The sequence below is a fragment of the Micropterus salmoides genome, unplaced genomic scaffold (assembly GCF_014851395.1).
Source record: "Micropterus salmoides isolate LMB-PRFRI ecotype aquatic unplaced genomic scaffold, ASM1485139v1 Ms_hic_scaffold_11, whole genome shotgun sequence".
Lineage (NCBI taxonomy): Eukaryota > Metazoa > Chordata > Actinopteri > Centrarchiformes > Centrarchidae > Micropterus > Micropterus salmoides.
This window is the reverse complement of record NW_024040152.1, coordinates 17,307,458-17,327,108: the sequence shown is the minus strand read 5'-3', so window position 1 is coordinate 17,327,108 and position 19,651 is coordinate 17,307,458. Positions and strand designations below refer to the sequence as shown.

At 38.9% G+C, this 19,651-nt stretch overlaps 2 protein-coding genes and 1 long non-coding RNA gene across 5 annotated transcripts; all 3 read right to left on the bottom strand.

Annotated features, from left to right (window-relative positions):
- Window positions 1-201: 201 nt before the first annotated feature.
- Window positions 202-8,054, bottom strand: LOC119897643 (H-2 class II histocompatibility antigen, E-S beta chain-like). Of its 2 annotated transcripts, XM_038711498.1 has the most exons (5): window positions 6,585-8,054; window positions 6,109-6,369; window positions 4,408-4,689; window positions 4,082-4,195; window positions 202-837 (listed from the first exon to the last, which is right to left on the bottom strand). In XM_038711498.1, exons 1-5 carry the CDS (start codon window positions 6,637-6,639, stop codon window positions 812-814), a joined length of 738 nt encoding a protein of 245 aa, XP_038567426.1. In that variant the 5' UTR covers window positions 6,640-8,054; the 3' UTR covers window positions 202-811. The 2 variants fall into 2 exon arrangements, with proteins under 2 accessions (XP_038567426.1, XP_038567424.1); XM_038711496.1 differs by lacking the exon at window positions 202-837 and having other exon boundaries at window positions 3,382-4,195.
- A 156-nt stretch (window positions 8,055-8,210) lies between these two features.
- On the bottom strand, window positions 8,211-9,913 carry LOC119897642 (HLA class II histocompatibility antigen, DP alpha 1 chain-like). Of its 2 annotated transcripts, XM_038711495.1 has the most exons (5): window positions 9,444-9,525; window positions 9,192-9,244; window positions 8,981-9,075; window positions 8,612-8,893; window positions 8,211-8,507 (listed from the first exon to the last, which is right to left on the bottom strand). In XM_038711495.1, exons 2-5 carry the CDS (start codon window positions 9,236-9,238, stop codon window positions 8,386-8,388), a joined length of 546 nt encoding a protein of 181 aa, XP_038567423.1. In that variant the 5' UTR covers window positions 9,239-9,244; window positions 9,444-9,525; the 3' UTR covers window positions 8,211-8,385. The 2 variants fall into 2 exon arrangements, with proteins under 2 accessions (XP_038567423.1, XP_038567422.1); XM_038711494.1 differs by having other exon boundaries at window positions 8,981-9,244; window positions 9,444-9,913.
- Window positions 9,914-11,894: 1,981 nt separating this feature from the next.
- LOC119897647 lies at window positions 11,895-13,023 on the bottom strand. The gene is made up of 3 exons (XR_005443414.1): window positions 12,362-13,023; window positions 12,235-12,260; window positions 11,895-12,137 (listed from the first exon to the last, which is right to left on the bottom strand). It is a non-coding gene; the product is annotated as an uncharacterized LOC119897647 (long non-coding RNA).
- Window positions 13,024-19,651: the final 6,628 nt, after the last annotated feature.

The following is a 19,651-nucleotide window of genomic DNA, read 5'->3' as shown; positions in this document are numbered from 1 at the left end:
GACTTTACATCTACGTAGACAAACTAATGGTATTCTGTGGAAGAAATATACAGCCTGCTAAGGGGGTGCCATAATGAAACAAAAAAGAGTCAAAACAAGTGATTTACAGAGCAAATTTGTATTCCGTATGAGATTTTTCTTTTAAAATTTCAGGACTGCAGTACTGCATATACATTTTCTAACAATAAAAAAGTCCAAAAATACTTTGCTACAAATTATAATTTAATTTAAATATGTTTACATTCAGGTCTTTAGACCTTCATTGTCCAAAACAAAATATACATTTAAAAAATAAAATACATTTACGACAGTATAGTATTGGACAAATCATAGTACTTAAATAACTTAAATAGTAGCCCATATATTGCCTTCTTGTCCGGGTTTTTGAGACAAAGTCAAGTTCATTCAGAATTAAACAAACATTCCCATTTTTGATCATCTGAACACCAGAATATTTCAGGGTTTAGACATGGAAATAAGATCTCTTAACTCATAATATATTTGTACAGTGCGAAAGAAACTTTAGGTTTGACAAGATATTATATATAGAACTATATCCCCCAAATAAAATGAAGCTTGCTTTTCATAAAGTTAACATTACATCATCATTCCTATAGATACAGCATAAATAGGTACATAAACCTACCCAGAATTGACTGAACCTATTTTGCTCATTGAGAACTTTGTGAATTTCTCAACATAGAAACATTCTCATTCATTCGATTCTCTGCCATTTTGGTTTCCATGATCAGATCATCAATTCACATTTCCACTTGTGTTACAAATCTTACAGCCAAAGTGGCAGGCTACCTTAACTTGCTGGCACCAACACCCGCCCTAGAACAAAAACAAAAAGCAAATTCACACACAATTGATTTTGAGTCACAAGAATTTGGTGTGCTGTAGCTAAAGTGCTACTGTACATTAACTCTGATGGATATGTATGGATGTGGCTGTGTTTACTTTCATGCTCTATGAAATTTAAAGGATAATGAATCAATAAATCTGTTCCGACAGAAATGCATTGATGCAGGGACGTCTATGTATTGCACTTCAGACAACTCCCAACAGTGATGCAATGAAACAGCTTTTTTTCAGGTGGTAACACTACCCGAATAAAGAGTAGGCCTACTAATTGCGTGTGCATTTTAAAATATTCCACGTAAAAATTACTTGTTGTGTGTGATTTACTAAGAATTATTGCGTAGATGACAACAGGAGCAAACACAATGGAGGTGGGAGTAGGCTATTTAAATGAGGTTTTTGCGTGTTTTAATGGTTTCCGCCATGGAGAGTCGGAAGGGAAAGCAGCCACAGCGTAAAAACATTGTTTTGTTTCATTCAGTGCGTCCCGAGTATGTGAAAATCGTATACCTGGCCATCCTGCCTAAGATTGGACAGAACACCTGAAAAACTGCTTTGGGAAACCCCAGCGGAAAAAGCTATGCTGGAATGACCCAGACGTGAGGAAAAGTCAGCAGATCGTGCTTCATCCAGCCAGAGGGAACTATGACCGACCGTCCGCAGCGTGGCCGGTCGCTCCGCGATCTCCTATACCTGGTCATGTAGGCTACGCCCGCAACGCCCCACTCCCTCTCCCACCTACAGTGGGTTGTGCCGCTATTACGACCGGCGCACTGTTAACAGTTGGTGGTCGTTTCCTCTGGCAAGAAGGATTTTATGCATGATCCATGCGGGCTCTCCGCAGCGCCACGCAACTTTCTGAATTCTTCCATCTCACGGACAAAAGTCAGGTTGAAACGAAATTTGCTTTATTGGCATGAATGTTAACAGTACTGCCAAAGTTAAAGGAAAATACAAAAAAATAAAAATAAAAATAAAAATAAAATTCTATTCATACAGTTCATCGAATAAATAAAATAATTGTATTTATAGAATAAAATATCTAGGCTAATATTATTAATTTCTCTACGTTTTCTTTCATTACGCCTGTCTCTTTCTGGCAACACAGCAGCCATCTCTGCGCAGTACTTGATTTGCACCTGCATATTCATTAAGGTAGCCTATAGTAGGAATGAACAACAGGTGCTATCTTACACTTTTGGAAGACGTCATTCTGCCTGCACCGTTAGTAGATCAGCTTACATGTTAATTTGCTGGTGATATCGAGTTTTCACACGTTTTTACTCACGCAAACCTTTAGTAAATCTGGCCCATTATGAGACACGTGCAGAGGGGGGTGCAATGGGTGCTTGAGCTCCTGCCCTTTTGCGCTTTGATGCCCAAGGTGCCCTTTTGCCAATAACATTTTTTGTCTATTTCTTTATTTTAAAAATTAAAAATTACAAAGGTCCTTTTGTGAAGGCCCAATCAAACTATTGAAATAAAATGAATGAATAATTCTTAATTTCGCAGTAGGCTAAATAAAATGACCCACATTATGACCTTTCACCTGATCACCTCATCCGTGACGAACCCTCTCGTTCAGACACCGTTAGTGATTCAGCAGCACTGCGGACACCTGCGATTCCGCCGGTAAGAGGGGTTTACCTCAATGTGTTTGTTGTGGGTTGTTTGATTTATGTTGCCAGAAAGACGCAAAGAGAGCAGCACAGTAGTTGTATATTGTTGTGTGTTGCCTGTAGAAGTAACGTTAGCTGCCGGCTAACACTGTGCCAACAGCTAACCTTACTTATATACACAGATAAACAAAGGTGCTCTGTTCACTTCGTTCTTGCTGTTTGAGGGAGAAAAGTTTCACAGGCGTTGCGAGGTCTGGTATTTTTTATGTAATTTGACTAAAAACCATTCACTTGAACTAGGATTATTACAGTAGCTTAATAAAAAATGTAGTGTGCCTTAAAATAATTATAATACCATTGGTAATACCAACGTTGATACTGATACTTATTCCCTCGGACTTATAGCTTACTTATCAGCCCGTTTTTAAATGATCATTTCATTCAGAACAGTATTGGAATATAGTTATCCTGCATTTTAACTGTTACAAAAGCAAACCTACTATATTAACTAAATAACTGGAAATACATATAAAAATGTCACTGTTAATGTAAAATAAATAATATTCCTGACATTAAAGTAAAGACTGAAGAAGAAATGGCCCTATTAGGTTTCAGACAAAGGTATGAAATGTTAATGTGAAAGGTAAATTCTACTCTGTCATGGTTATTATTTATTTATTTAGATTTATTATTAGACAGATAGTCAATCAAAATCAAAATACATCTCAGATTCACAATGCAATATATAAAATCATTATCAAAATATTGCCTGTAGACACACACACACGCACCCCTGTCTATAGATTAGTATCACTCTTACCCCTGCCTTGGCCAACTTCGTCCTTTCTCCCAGTACCGTTTCCTTCTCAGATTATTTCCCACACTTTTTTGAACCTGGTATCTTATTTTCTCTACCTGCAGCTCTTGGTGTGCAGCAGTTTCTGTGAGCATCTCCCTGTTATTTTCTCGTAGCAGTCAGCCTTGGCAACGGCTGCAGCACTACAGCAGGTCAGTTATAGTGAGCCAGTCCCAAACACTGTCAGCAATCTTTACATCTTGTCACGGGCTCATATTTGTTAAATTATCTAATATATATCCTTTGTTTGTTATAATAAATCTAGTCACAGATCACCTCCAGTAGTATCAGCAGCAACAACAACAGCAGCAGCAGCATCCCCAGCAACCCCTCAACAACAACGGTTCCCTATAAGTTATGTCAGCCCACAATGTTTTAAAGCTAGAGCTTGGTATTCCCTGTGTTTCTTTTTAAAAACTGTGTCACAGCATTTGCTGATGTATCGATACAGAAGCATCAGTATACGCATATCAGCAAGGAATACATAACAATATATTTCTGGATCAACATTTTGACAACAGCCCTATTTAAATCCTTGTTCCATGTGCCCCTTTTATACTTTGAGCACCTGCCCTTCCAAAGGTCTCTGCACGGCCCTGCCCATTATGTATAATCAAATCAGAATGTTGTTTCTGTGTTTAAATGGGGCCCAATACACACTGTTTGCCTGAGTTGTTAACATTGGAGGTTTAAAGAATTTTATTGAGAAGACTTGTTTGGTTAACTTGGTCTTGTCTCTCACCAGTGGTGTTCTTCTTAGTGTAGCAAATCAGCCCAGGAAGAAAAAACACGAGACCCAGCAGTAGCCCTGCTGACCCGACAGCAATTTTGTTCCTCTCTGACTCAGGTTTTGGGTCTGAAAACACATGAATCACAAACACTATTTCAGATTTACTGTCTGTTAATGATTATTAAGTCTTCTAATCCATTCAAATAAAATTGTCTCTGTTAAAGTGGAATGTTTTTATTGTTAACAACCAAATGAGGTACAATAAACTTTTGCATTTATAACATTTAAGTTAATCCAATCTAACCTGTCAAACCACACACCTCCTGTCACTCTCTTACCCCAGTCATAAAGCTTGGGCTCCATGAGGCTGGCGTGCTCCACCATACAGGTGATTTTCTCTCCTGGTCTGGGTGTAAACTCCAGATAGGAGTGCATCTGGTAGAGCCAATTCCCACTGGGCAGTTCATCAGTGGACGTCACATCAGATGCCACCTCCTTTCCGTTCCTCAGCCACGTCACCCTGATTTGCTTGGGGTAAAAATCGTACATACTGCAGACAAGCATGCCAGGATGTTTGCTGCCTGCTGCTTCAACTGACCTCAGCCTGACAGAGGGCTCAACTAGAAAATATTAACCCACAGACAAAACAAGTTGGTGTGAAATTATAGACTTTATCTAATCCACTTGTTATGCACCAATAACGTGACAGTTTCAGTAACACTTAAGATTTCATTAGCATGCTTTTCAAAGAAAGTTGGTAAAAACACAGAAAAATGTAGGCCTATAGGCCTAATTAATGTTCAGAAATATAGCACCTGTGCAATATGATTGCCTATTGTTGCCTGTATCTTTTGTTATCTTGACATGGACCTGCAGCCAACCAAACGACTTGCTTTGAAATTAATTGTTAATCAAATTTTTCATAAAGCATATGAACATAATTTTTTACAACGCAAATAATTATTGTGGCAATAACACAGGAGCAACGCGGTGTTGCATGAAGTAGGGCAAACGGAGACATGCTCGTGACGCGTAAAAAGCCCACCATGTGTGTTTATCATCCATTTACTCTCCCTTTTTCTCAAATATATTTGATAGCTTGTAGCCTGCTGAGTGAAAGCAACATCAGTTTCATGCATGTTATAGTCGATACTTCCACTAAGTACTGTCTTTCTTTCTTTCTACCACAGGAACCACAAGAGGCGACGATGTGTAAGTAAGCCGCTCTTCCAGAAGAGCCCCCACCCTGAGTCTCGACCCCCAGGTTCCTAGCTACACCGGCCACTGAACCCTCAACAACCCCCTTTTATCCTTCCGTCCTCGACCCCTCCGTCATAAATAGCCTACTCTTATCCGAATAAACTGCTTTATACCTCATGTTGGTGTGGTCCTTGTTAGAATAGGCTACGCCATTGATTAGGCCTATAATTGAAAGTATTTCTGCAGCTTGTACAAGGGCGATAGGAGGCTGCTTTCCAACACTGCCGCCACCAGTGGCACAGTGTACACTTACTGGATTTGGTTTACATTAGTGGGACAACCAAACGTTTGAGTTAAAACATATTTGACTGAATTTGTAAAATGTTGGCTGGAGCGCACCAGTTAAACCTCTCCTGTCGCAGTTAGGCAGGAGAGTATCCTAGACAACAGACCAACTGTAACGAAGGTATGATCAAATGGCAAATATAGCGAAGGTAGTAAAGTAGGCTATATTACTGACCCAAAAATACTCGCGTTAAAAGTAAAAGTAGAAGGTTATCCAGTTCAAAACGGAGCGTGACAATGTAGGCAACCTTTCTAACTCGCTTTTTTCCTAATTCCCACCCCTGCTGACGTGCGGTTTAGTATCTCTTAAACACAAAGTTCTTACCTCCTTATTTCCTAACCTCTCTTCACTTGTTGTAGGCTGTGTAGGATGTGTGATTTATAGTAATCTACCAAGTAGGCCTAAGTTCATATTTAGGTCTCTATAAATGGTAAACTGCACTTCAAGCAGCAATCGCTGCCAGAGTTTCAACTGCGATTACCAAAAACATCACCTGGTTTTAAAAGGTTATCAGATGCCATTGAGATGTAGGTTTTGCAGCGCTCCAAATTCTGCTTTTCTTGTTCCAAATAAGCTGGGTTTTTGTTGAGGCCATCTGCAATTTCTTTTGTTTTCTTCGTGTAGCCAATGAACTTTCCCAAAGTGCTGTTGTACTGACCCAGAAGCACCTTATTAAAGTAGATTTGCCCCAGATAAACACAATCATCAGAGGAAGTAAACTGCCAACGCATCAAACAGTAACCGAAGAGAGCGTCTGTAACATAAAGCCAAACAAGAAGGTTTGATTTAGAAAGTTGTGAATTTTCTATTTTCATGAAACTCACAGCGGCTACAACATATGATGCAGCAGCTTTTTTATTTAGGCTATATAGTAGCGACAGCATATTTGGTATTGTGAAAAAGGCTATGTGCTTTTTTGAACGGCAACATAATTAAAAACAATAACAGCTTTTATTTAATGTTACTTACCTGCTCTTGAAAATAGTAGGAGCAGACACAGCAGTAAAAATGTGTGAATACGCATGGTGACAAATGAAAAGACATCCAGAAAATCGGAAGGTCACGCTGAAAATGAGGAAGTGAAGCAGCAGGCAGATTGTTAAAGGTTTTAGGTTTTGTTTAGTTATTTCCTGTTTTATGCTGAAAGTTCACTGTCATCATGTGACATGTTTTGTTTTATGTCCTGTAATTGTGTGCTTTGAGGTTTGGCACAAAGTATGTGTGCCACATAATCTGCACTGCAGGTCTAAAGTGTTCCAGTCATCTGTAGTGACACCACTTACATTCATTTTGTCCAATTTCATATTAACTATTAAAGTGATTTATAATTTGATTTCAAAATGCTAGTTGGGTACTTTGGTGCTTAATTGAACAAAAGTAAAAGTATACATTATGCAGCAGAATGGCCCATGTCAGAGATTTATTATATATTATTATTGCATTTTCATTATTGATGCATTACGATGAATTTTAAATTTTGTAGCTGATGTAGAAGCTTAGTTGAATTACTCTTGGAGAGTTTCATCTGTGGCATTGCATCATATTTTATAAACTCATCATATGTTTTAGTATGTGAAATCTAATCTGTAAAGTTATCAGTAAGCAAAGCTGTCAGATAGATGTAGTCGACTAAAAAGTACATTTCCCCTCTGAATTGTTGTGGAGTAGAAAGGGGTTGTAGCCAATTATGTGGTCTGGTCGCTGCCACACCGACCACTGGTCTCTGCCTTGCTGCTCCACGAACCACTGGTCGCTGCCTTGCTGCCAGGCTGCCAGGCTGCCACAGTCTCTGAGGGAAGGCTACTTTCTGGTCCTTGTCACACAAACTGTTGCTGTACACATTAAAAAAGGTCAGTTTCAAGTTTTTATACAGTCTATGGTTCCAAAGTAGACCTATGATGATTCATGGTTCAATTAAATTTTTACTCCTGTTCTTGATTTAAAGCGAGACTACTGCTGAACAGCAGTCGATGTGGCCACAAATGACAACCACAGAATAATGTTAATATCTAAAATTAGCAGCAGCACAAGTACAGAAAAGTTAGTAAACTGTCTATTTAAAATTAGCTACATTAGCCACCAAAAACTACTAGTCACACCAGACCAAGCCAGGCTGTCGCAGCAAAATCCGAGTGTACTGAGTTGCTTAACTCAATACTTAGGCGTCCTGTGGCTCAGGATCAAGCAAGTTGCCCATTTACCAGAAGGTTGGTGGTTCAATCCCTGGCTTCTCCTTCTTAGGCTCAGTGTGTGGATGTAGTGTAAAAGTGGTTGAAAAGACTAGAAATATATTTGCTATACACTTACTGAAAGCATGCATATAATTGCTTATGAATTCAGCTTATCTTTAAGAAGAATGTGTTATTTAGGCCTACATAATCTTGCTTTAAAGTTAAATATAATGTGGTGTCTGTTCTGTGTATAAAGGTATGTCCACATGTAAATGATGATGTTGTAACACTGCTGATGAAGGATGAGAAATATATTGTTTACAAATGTTTTTCAACAGTGCAAATGTTGCACAGTTGAACTCTTGGTTTGATTCACTCTTGCATAAGCCATAAATAGAAATAATAACCACTGCATAGCCACGGCCTGATTCATACCTTTCTTTGAAACCAAATCATGGTTTAGAAGATGATAAACTGTGCAAATTTCTGTTTGACTCAAATATAATTGTTGGTGTAAGATTCACATTTGGCATCATTATCATCACCAACATCATCATCACCATCATCATCATGTGTATAACCTCTCTAAAACAGAGAAGTTAACGCCTATTGTGTCCCTTAACCATTAAAAAAGTTCCAGCTGCAACTCCCAACAAGCCCAGAGTCAGGCCCACTCCACAGAAAATATCTGGTCCAAGACTGGGATGCCTAAAGTCAGGTTCTGTGAAAAAATGGGGGAAATGCATCATTACAAACACAAAAAAGTATTTTACAGCAAATCATCATATTATTTTTACATTTGGTTTCACAAGAATAAACAATCACCCCAGAGCCTGGTTTTAGGCCTGTCCAGGGCTGAGTGCTCCACAGTGCAGCTGTAAATGTCCCCCTCCCTTGGTGTGAATGTCAGGGTAGAGAACTGGTGGAAGGTTTGATCATTATTGGGATAGTACTGACTGAGTGACACCCCCTCCGACACCGGACAACCATTTTTGGTCCAGCTGACTTTGATGTCAGGTGGGTAGAAATGATTCACAAAGCAGGTGAGGCTGTTTTCAACTCCCAGCTGAGCTTCTTCCGCGGGGTAGAGGATGCTCTCTGGAGGGTCTTTAGTGGTTCAGAAGACAATTAACAACCTTCATCAGCATTTCATCAATCACGCCAATACAGAGTAAAATATTGGGATTAAGATACCTTTTTCTTCCTGTGGATTGTTTTCCTCCAATTTGCCCAATGCCACAGCAACTGGACACACGTGCTGGCCTTTCAAAGCATTGCCATATAGACGCCTATCATCATATATTTCACTTGGGTTATTCACAAGAAATCTGGGTACAGTGTAAACAACTTCACGTCTTTCAAAATCCACGTGAAAAATCTCCTCAGCATCAAATTCAAGCTGTACCTCCGTTGTGCCATTGTCAAAGCAGCCCACAAGATAGACAAGTTCATGGGGAACTGAAAAACAATACAGATGAAAAGAAGGACATGAATAAATGTATAACCTATAACGACAGCAAGTGGCTTCTGTTGGATCTTGTCTGTTTTCTTCAGGCATTTGTATTCTCTACAGACACTTAAAAAACTTTCCCATAAAAAGGTTTCCATTAACTTACTAGAACAAAAAACAAAGTAGTCAGTTTAAAATTATTCTTACTTTGTGAAAAGGCACAGAAGGTGTTGAACATCAGAATCACGAGTGAAGACTTCTTCATTTCTGAGCTGCAGTCCAAACAAATATGTTCATATCTTTCGCCAGTCAGTTCCAGGCAACACAATTGCATGACCACATCTTGTGTTAAATTGAGGAAGTCAAATATCGGGTCCTTTATGAATCATCATGTGCTCTATCCACACTTCATCAGAAGCAGTCGACAATGTATATTGATAGCTTCCTTGTTATGAAAATGTTGACGGGAACATAGCGGTCTAACCTGTTTGTTCTGATTCTCCAAAGTGGTTCAGAATGGGCAGAGTGCATATTTAAAGATTTTGCGCAGGCATCATTGTCCAAGTAAAAGTACAGGATGAGGCCATCTGAGAGATCAGTTTCTGTTTCAGCAGTTTTGTTGAATGGTTATCTGCCTCTGGGAGTTCAAACATGCTTTTTTGAAGCAGAGGATATATTTTATTTTGAAACTACCCTTGTTTTTTTTATTTGATAAAATTATATTACCAAACCTTTTGCGTTATGAAGCAAACTCACTATGCTGTCTTTAAAGTTGAGTTAATAGTTGAATAAGTTAAAAAACTGAGCTTAAAAAGTGAAATTACAGGGGTTCGTGCTGGGTGCTGCCCTCTACTGGTCAGAGTTAATAATTCAGTGAAGTACACTCTTCAATTGAACACAGAAAGGCAAGAAAGACAGTGCTGGATTCATGTTGCTGAATGTATTTCTAATCCGCTTCTGCCTTGGAGACTATGTGCCTGTAAGTAATGTGTAAATAATTCACTTCACTTGCATTTGTAAGGAATGTCATGTTAGAAACGTTTTTATGCTTTGGTAAAACATGTGCTCTGTTAGCTAGCAGGTAGTAATATATATTCTTATTCTGTAATGTTTCAGTTTTACAAACCAAACCAAAAGAGGAAATAACTTCAGTAAAATACAAGAAAAGTCAAGCCTTGTGTGTTTATTGGAGGACTTTTGAATGTTAACTGGGTGTCTAGCTTTGCAGTGTTTGATAACAACGCCCTCTGTCAGGAAATAACATTTTACCAATGTAATAATAATGTAATGAAGAGGTAAAAAAATCAATTATTGTATTTAGTGTAATTCTAAGAACTTACCCATGTTGGGCTACAGGTGGCACTGGCGGTCTGCAAATGCTGCAGCTAGGGACCATAGTATATAAAGCTGTGGACCCATGCATGCTACACAATTTTTGGATGGGATGATGAGGATGGCATTATGGAGTGAACTGGAGTAAAAGTGTTCGGGTGCAGAGATGAAACAAAGAGCATGGCAAAAGAAAGAGCTACTTCATATCAGTGACGAAATAAATCCAGGACTAATCTAAACTTGTGTGCAAAACACTTACCTGCTATACAGCCAGATTGTAACTCATCAATAGAGGCCAATGTTCTTTTATAAGTTTTTTTGACACAAACACAAGAGCTAGCAAGGAATTTAGTGGACTCAACTTAATACAGCAGTTTGAGTCATTTCAATTAAAAAGTTTTATTTTTCAGCCCAATCTAGAGTAATCTCCATGATCTTTCCTAGTAGTCTAGCGCCACCAAATGTTTATTCATCCAGTTATTCTCAGGGAGAAAATAATGACATTGCCATCAGCCTCAGCTGTAGTTGTGTTTAATGGTAACATGCTAAACTAAGATGGTGAAAATGGTAAGTATGGTAGTCTATTACCCGTATGTTAGCATGCTGACATTAGCATTTAGCTCAAAGCTGCTGTGTCTATGTACAGGCTCACAAAAACAGCTGGCTAGCAAAAAAGAGGCTAAAAGGCTCAAGTTTGAGGGGAAATGCAGAAGGTGGGTTTGTCACTATGAGCTCAAATAACTTATTAGAGAAGAGCAGATATTAACACTGGCCACAACTGTCACACTCTGCCTGTCTGCCATGCTGTGTTTTGCACTTTTGCGTTTAGTTAGCGTTATTTTGGTCTGTTGGGTTTTGGGGGTTTGTCTTGTCTGTCGTCTAGTGTTCGGTAACCCTTGTCATGTCTGTTACCCCAGTGATCCCTCTGCGTGTCTGTCTCTGTTTTCCCCTGCTCTCTCTCCCTGCCTGTGACTCGTTAGCCTCATGTCTTTCACCTGTGTTGCTCCTGCCCTGCTTGTTAGTCCTTGTGTATATATACCTGGTGTTTCTGTCTTGTCTTTGTTGGGTCATTGTATGTTGTCACCCTGTGTAGCAGTGTGTTTCTCGTGTCGTCAGCCTCACTCGTCATGTTTCCCTGCTTGTTTTTGGATTTTGGTTTTCTGTTGGACAACCTTTGTTTTGGACTTAGTCTTTCAGCCACTCAGTCTGTAAGTGTGCTCACCTTTTGTTTAATTAAAACCACTGAACTATACCTGCTCCGCTCTGTGTCCTGCGTTTGGGTCCTCCAACCTGCTTCACCACACACGAATCGTGACAACAACATTGTAGAGGAAACTACTGTGCTCTGAGATTTTGGTTTTTATTGTTCAACACTGCTTTGAGCTGTTAGACTCATCTATTGTAGTCAAATAAACATATGATTTCAAACACTTATGTCACAGAGAAAATAATCATCTATTGGAATAAAAATTAGCACATAGATTGATCCATTGGATTTGGTCAGGACAGGATTCTGAATGATTCCCAACAGGCTTCTCCGACATAAAGTGTGTGCTCTGGATATAAACCCTGTAGGAAGATAGATTATTGAATCAGATTAATGACATTATGCCACAAATGTGTCAGACAAACTGACAGAAAGATTATGTTAAATGTAAATGCCTACCTCAGTTGTTGGCACCAAAACCCGCACTGCAATCAGAAAAAACAAACAAACAAAGTGTGACATTGAGGTCCGAGCTGCTATCATTAGAAGTAAAACTTGTTAATATTAATTAGAATTCATCTCTCACCAGTAGACTTCATCTTGTAGTAAATCAGCCCAACAACTACAAAGACCAGACCCAACAACAGCCTTGCCATCCCAACAACAATCTTATCCAACCTTGAACTCAGGCATGGGCTCTGAAAAGACAATTATCACAAACCTTGCATCATATTTCCATTAAATGATATCACAAAGGTTCTTCTACCATTCCTCTACCTACTTTTGCTGCACGAGCAAGGATAAGGAGTTGAAATTGTATAATGCTATCATACCTAAAATACTTAATATACTTAATATATATTATAAGGTGGAAAAATATTCTTTACGTAAGTGAAAATAACAATACCACAATGTAAAAATACTTCATTACAAGTAGAAGTCCTGCATTCATTTATTCATTTGTACTTAAGTAGAAGAACATAAGTATCATCAGCAAAATGTACTGTGTATCTATCAAAAGTAAAAGTACTCAGTATTCAGAAAAATTCCCCCCATGAGTGTTAAATTATTAAATATTCTATTAGTGGATAATTATTACTGATACTTTGATTTACTGTGACGTTGGTCATTTTAACAATTTTATATAAAGTGTGGGAGTTTATTTTATAACAACTAACCATATTAAATGTTTAAGTCAATATAAAGTTGATCTTTGCATGTAAAATCTAAGAATAAAAATACCTCAAAATTTTACTTAAGAACCATACTTAAGTAAATGTTCTTAGTTTCATTCCACCACTGGTAATATATCATTGCTTGAGGTAATTTTACTTCAGCTATCCACATGCACACTCTCTTACCCCAGTCACAAAGTTTGAGCTCCAGGAGGCTGCTGTGCTCCACTATGCAGGTTATTTTCTCTCCTGGTCTGAGTGTAAACTCCAGATAGGAGTGCATCTGGTAGACCCAATTCCCATTGGACAGTTCATCAGTGGACATCACATCAGATGTCACCTTCTTTCCATTCCTCTGCCAAGTCACCCAAATTTGTTTGGGATAAAAGTTGTACACACTGCAGACGAGCATCCCTGGATATTTGCTGCCCGCTGTCTCAACTGACCTAAGCCTGACGGAGGGCTCAACTAGAGGAAAATAACCCACTGTAACCCTTCTGTTTAAGTAAATTATTCAAAAGAGCTAACCCTGCTTAGAGAGGGCTGTGTGCTTAGGCAGGTAACTGGATTTGGATTTGGTCTCTTGACACTAATGAAAACCTATGTAATGAATATTATCATCATTTTCTGCTAATATAGCCCCCTAAATCTAACACACTGAACCATCATGGCAATTTCCATCATATTCTGTGATAATCACCTGGGTTCAGAAGGCCACTATAAAACACTTGGGCGTTTCTTTTACAACGTTCTGTTTTCCATTTCCCTAAATGCACAAAACTGGGATTCCTGCTAAGAATATCTGCAACTTCTATTGCTTTCTTCGTGTAGCCGATCAATTTTCCCAAAGTGCTGTTGTACTGGACCGCCAGCATCTTGTTGAAGTAGTACTGCTCCAGGTACACAGCATCATGACCGTCATGGGAACTAAACTGGCAACGAACCAAAGCGTGACCATAGAGAGCATCTGTAAGAATAATTCCAACAGATATTAGCTGATATGTATAGTTAGTTGTATTCTCTGGTTCATTTGATATTCTCAGTCATCAGACTCTAAAGCTAAACATGTCAACAAAGGTTTGTCTGTCTCTTGTCTCTCTGTGACTTTCACATTCTAGCAAGTATTTGACTAACGTATTTACTTGAACAGCAACACAAACAATGAGATTCTGCTTTCATATGTCTTACCGTCTCTTGAAAATGCCAACAGGAGAGTTAAGAAGCTGAGAGCATGAGACATGTTGTCATGTCAATGAGAGCTATCCAAACAGAAACTTGAAACAAGGAAGTTCAGGTTCAAATTTATAAACAGCATTTTTTTAGTGTGGTTAGTTTCAATGATCATGTTGTTATTTTGAGTCATATGTCTACTTCCCTTCTCTTTGCCCACGCTACAGTGTAGTTAGTATACTAGTTGTTGAAGAGGTACTTGGATCCTTTTTTATTTCGTAATAGTGGCAAACTAAAGTAACTTACTAAAGCAACACCTGCATTAAAAGTACTGGCGGCTAAACTAACTAGGTTATTTCTGCGAAAAGTAAGTTTCACTCTCCTGGCAGGCCAATCAGCACACCACCACACAAATAATGAACCCCTACAGTTCATAAACCCTGGCTCTGCACTTCATTCTTCGCCAGATCATCAATTTTCTGGTCCGGGACTAGGCGAGCTTTGTTTTGTCTGCCTTGTTCTTTTTGCCCTGTCTCCACCTGTCTGTCCAGATCACGCTGCCTACTTGCTCACAAGGCTTTCCCGGCTTGAGATTCCCCTTGCACATTATCTGTACTATTATCAGTAAATCCCCTGTAATTTCTCCTTTTACTGCTGTCTCAGTGTCTGCATCTGAGTCCTCTGAACCACAAACCTTAACAACAGGTCCCTCAAAACTGTCAGTGCAGTAGCCTACATAACAACATGCTTACTTACTTTGTACTGCTGACATCTGGTTTTTATAACAACAATCATAATTAAAATGTAATTTTCACAAATAACTACTGATTTCGTCACAAATCTTATTGTAGAATTAAGTTATCTGTTGTGGTTATCTGTAATGGCTCCACACTTGTTACTATGTTACGCACTACTAGTAAGGTTGCTCTTTTATTTCATAAGCAATGTATGAGTTGCTATTATTGGTTGGCCGCAGAAGGTTTTAATGTGTGAGTAATAATCATCCACTGCACATTTAAAATGCTTCATTGATTTTATTTTTAAAGTGTTCTTTTACTGCTTCACTCAAATAGTAGCAGTTTTAAGCATAGTGAATCATCTAATTACATTTGAATAATAAAACAATATAAAGCACATGTATGTATAAACTTTGACATTCCTTTCAGATATCAAAGTAGCAAAACAGAAGCAAACATTGCCAAGCATTTGAATAAGTGACTGTGGTAACCCAGAAGCTCTCCTTCTACTGTACATTGCTGGTTAACATATTGTCCCATTATCATATAAAGGCAGAGAACTTACAGGCAGAAACACCAGTAAATAAATCATAAAGGTATTACATCTAATGTTCATTCAGACGATAAGGCTCTTTCACACTCTTGATAAAACTCAATTTCAAGTTTCCCTCCCTTTTGTACCAACTATTTTTAAGCCAATTTAACAGAACATGCAGGTTTACATGGATTATCTCCTTGGAGTGTTTCATTAAAGAGGTCATATTATGCTTTTTAGCTTTTTCCATCTCCTTTATTGAATTATATACCTTTTCTGTGCATGTAATAGGTTTGCAAAGTGAAAAAGTCCACCCCAAAGGGAGTTCCCATCTCCCACAAAAAACACTGCTCTGAACTGCCTGAAAACAGCTCGTTTGTAGTTCACAAGAAAATACACGTCATAATGCTCACCAAGCGGCTAGTCAGGCACGCCCTCAAAAAAAAAAAAAATATAATAATAATTATATATAGTGAGCTGCAGCACACAGTAACAAGACATCTGCCTGCTGCCTCTCCTCTCCCTTCCAAACACTAACTACCCTCTGGCAGTGAATGGACGTAAAGTTGTTACTTTGATGTAGAGACAGTGCTCAGTTTAAACTTTATGGATGAAAGAAACATTTGTTAGAAATGAATAACTCACCACTCTTGCTCCGGTCTATGTTCCTAAGCTGGTAAGGGGAACGTATACAGCTGAACCGAAGCCGTGTTTACTGGCTTTTCAGGACCCGCCCTACTCTGTCTCTGATTAGCTAGTAGTCCTTAGGTAGTGTGCATGTGCAACACCCAACAAAGATTTTATATGAGTGAAAAGTGAAATGAGGAGCTGGAGCAATGTGCAGTATGACAAAAAAGATGATGTTTTTTGAAAATGAAACCATGTAAACCTGTTCTGGTACAACCCCTAACTAAAATTATGAACCTGAAAATTAGCATAATATGACCACTTCAAGGTATGGTGCATGTTTCTATTTCTAATGACCACTTACAGGGGAATTTCGTCTGGCAAATGTAATGTATAAGTCACAGGAGAATGTCCCCATGAAAGTGGCATTTTACCGGACCATTCATCCCCCTCTTGCTTTCCATAATAACTCTTTTGTAAAGGGTTAGACGGTTATAAATGTTGCACTCCAAAATCATAGTATTTGTGTATAATTCATTAAATATGAATAGATGCAATACTGAATTCATTTGCAGTGATGGCCATATTAAACAATAGAGAAATTATTGTCCATGGTGTCCCTTTGCAATTAAAAATACTCCAACTGCAATTCCCAAAAAGCCCAGAATCAGGCCCACTCCACAGAAAATATCTGGTCCAAGACTGGGTTGATTCAAGTCAAGCTCTGAGGAGGAAATTGGAAAGCATAAGCATCATTACAGACAGAACAAAACTTGCTTAATAAGATAAAACAATCACCCCAGATCCTGTAACTTACCTATTTCTTCTGGTGGATTTTTCTCTTCCTCTTCAAAGATTGCAGTAAGTGTTAAACAAAGGTCCTTGTTTGTCAGAGCATCTCTAAGTACATTCTGATCCACCAAAACTTGACTTGGATCAGGATCAAGAAATCTGGGGACCGTGTAAACAGTTTCCTCTTTTGGGAAATCCATGTATAAAATCTCCTCACCATCAAACTCAAACTGTACATCAGTTGTGCTAATCACAAAGCAGCCCACAAAATAGACAATTTCATGAGGAACTGAAAAAACAATACATTGTTTACAAAAAGTTACAGCTTCTGTTTTTGCTTTTCTTTCAGGCATTTGTATTCTTGATATACAGAAACTGACAACACTCAAGAATACCATATATTTTTGCATTCCCATAATATTACAATGAATGTTAACAACTAGAAAGTCTAGTAAATTTAAATATTCTTATATAAATATTCTATATATTCTATAAATAAATATTCTTACTTTGTGAGAAGGCACAGAAGCTGTTGAGCATCAGGACCAATATAAATCTAAAACAAATCATTTTGTAGAGAGGAGATATTTCCCACAGCTTCCGTGTTATGTGAATGCAGATCAGCCGTCAAAGCTGCGTTGCACTATGAGGAAATTTAAGACAAAGGGAAATATCAGATTGGCTCGTGATGCTAATAGGGGCGGCTGTAGCGCAGGAGGTAGAGCAGGTTGCATACTAATCAGAAGATCTGCGGTTCAGTCCTCCAGTCTGCATTTTAAAGTATGCTTGAGCTAGATACTGAACTTCAAACTGCTCCTGATGTCGGTCATCGCTGTGTGAATGTTAATTTCTGTATCTGATGAGCAGTGGACACATTAGCCTCTTCATCAGTGTATGAATGTGTGTGAATGGGTAATTGTGATGTGTATGTAAAAGTGCTTTGAGTGGTCAGAAGGCTAGAAAGGTGCTACATAAGTACTGACAATTTAGCTTAGCATGCTAATATTTGCTAATTAGCGCAAAACTAAAACGCAAAAGTACAGCAAAGGCCAATATTAATTTCATTTGATTTACTTGTATTTCCTTTTTTAAAACTGCTGCTGACCTTCTTCTTCTTTTGTGCTTAATGGCGGTTGGCAAACCAACTGCATACCGCCCCCACCTGGGCATGTGTGTGGAACAGTAGATTGCTGCTGACCTGCCTGTCAGGTGAGTAGTATGTAGCTGCAGTACCGGAGGCTGCAGTTTCAGGACCGCAATCCTAGGACCAGAACTGTATTTCTAGGACCCTTGTTTACTTTGATAGTGCCAGCTAGCTAGCTAGCTATGTCACTCTTGACAGCCCCCCCGAAGCCAGTTATCCTAACCACAACCATCACCGAGTGTGTGCCTAAACTTAAGTTATAGATTATATGCATGTCGACCGGTTAACCCTACAGCTGCGCACTCCACTAGATGGCACTTTCGCAAAAGAACTATGGTCCTAGAACTGCGGTCCCAGGATTGCTGCGGTCCTGAAACTGCAGCCTCTGGTAGTGCAGCTACATAATCTTCATATATATAGCTGCAGTACCAGAGGCTGCAGTTTCAGGACCCCTGCGATCCTGGAACCGTAGTTCTTTTGTGACAGTGCCATCTAGTGGATTGGTGGTGGTAATGCACAGCAACACGAAGGAGGCTAACCCTGCCTGCTAGCACGTTGGTCGTGAGGCCAATGTGCGTAGCTGTAGGGTTAACCTGTCAACATGCATATAATCAATTACTTAGGTTTAGGCACTCACCCTGTGATGGTTAGGGTAAAGGTAATTGACTTTGGGGGTCAGTCGCTAGCCAGCCAGCTAGTTGGCAGAATCAAAGTAAACGTTCATGTGCTGCATTGCATCTTGCGGACGCGTTGCCTTAAATTCTGGAGACGTGCACAACCTATGCTCCAAAGGAACGCAGGATACGCGTGGCAGCCATCTTGCGTACGCAAACATGTAGTTGAAACAAGTAGCCTAATGTATATGTAAAATGTATATATATATTTTACTTAATCTTTCAACGATCTTTGATCTTTAATCTTTGATAATTGTACTTCTTCACACCTTAAATAAGGAAGAAGATTCAAAATTTGTTTAATGTATTGAAGCTTGTACAAGGTACGTTCCTCAGCATCTTTTGCTATAAGAATGTTGGTGCTCACCTTAGGAGCATGGTCCAATTTACCATCAAAGTGTTCTGGGTGTGAGAAATAAGTTCTTAGTTCAGTGAGCTTAACTCACAAGACTAGGAACAAATGATTCACATTTTAAAAGCAGCACGGGAACTCTTCAGGTTTTACCAGCTTACAATGTTTTACAGTGACTTTGTTGTCAATATTAAGCAAACACAAGTGGTCAGTTCCTTGTAAAATATATTTTAAAATGCTAATGTAAGTCACCATTTGCTCGACCACAGCAGTTCCTCTTGATAAAGAATTTGAATAGAAATGGTACAGACTTCTGGTCATCTATTGTCAAATGTATTAGCATACTGGAAACGAGAGTTGAGGGTCCAGCATTATGCATATTGGGTATTTTACCAATTCACCCATGTGTTCTTGGGTGAAACAAGCCCCATAACAGGAAGCAGGATAATGCTGAGGCACTAGAAGTTGAAAGAGAAAGTCATCTTCAAAGAATGAAGAGATTATCTGGCTGGCTCTGTTTTCAGAGATATCTGGGGTCCCTTGACAGAGAGTGACAGAGAGATGATTCATGTGTCCCAACCCTGTTCTCTGGATGAATATAAGTGGTGTAATATTGTTGTATGATAGCCTGTGTTGTGTCAGTTTGTTTCAGTCTTATAGAGCTATATAA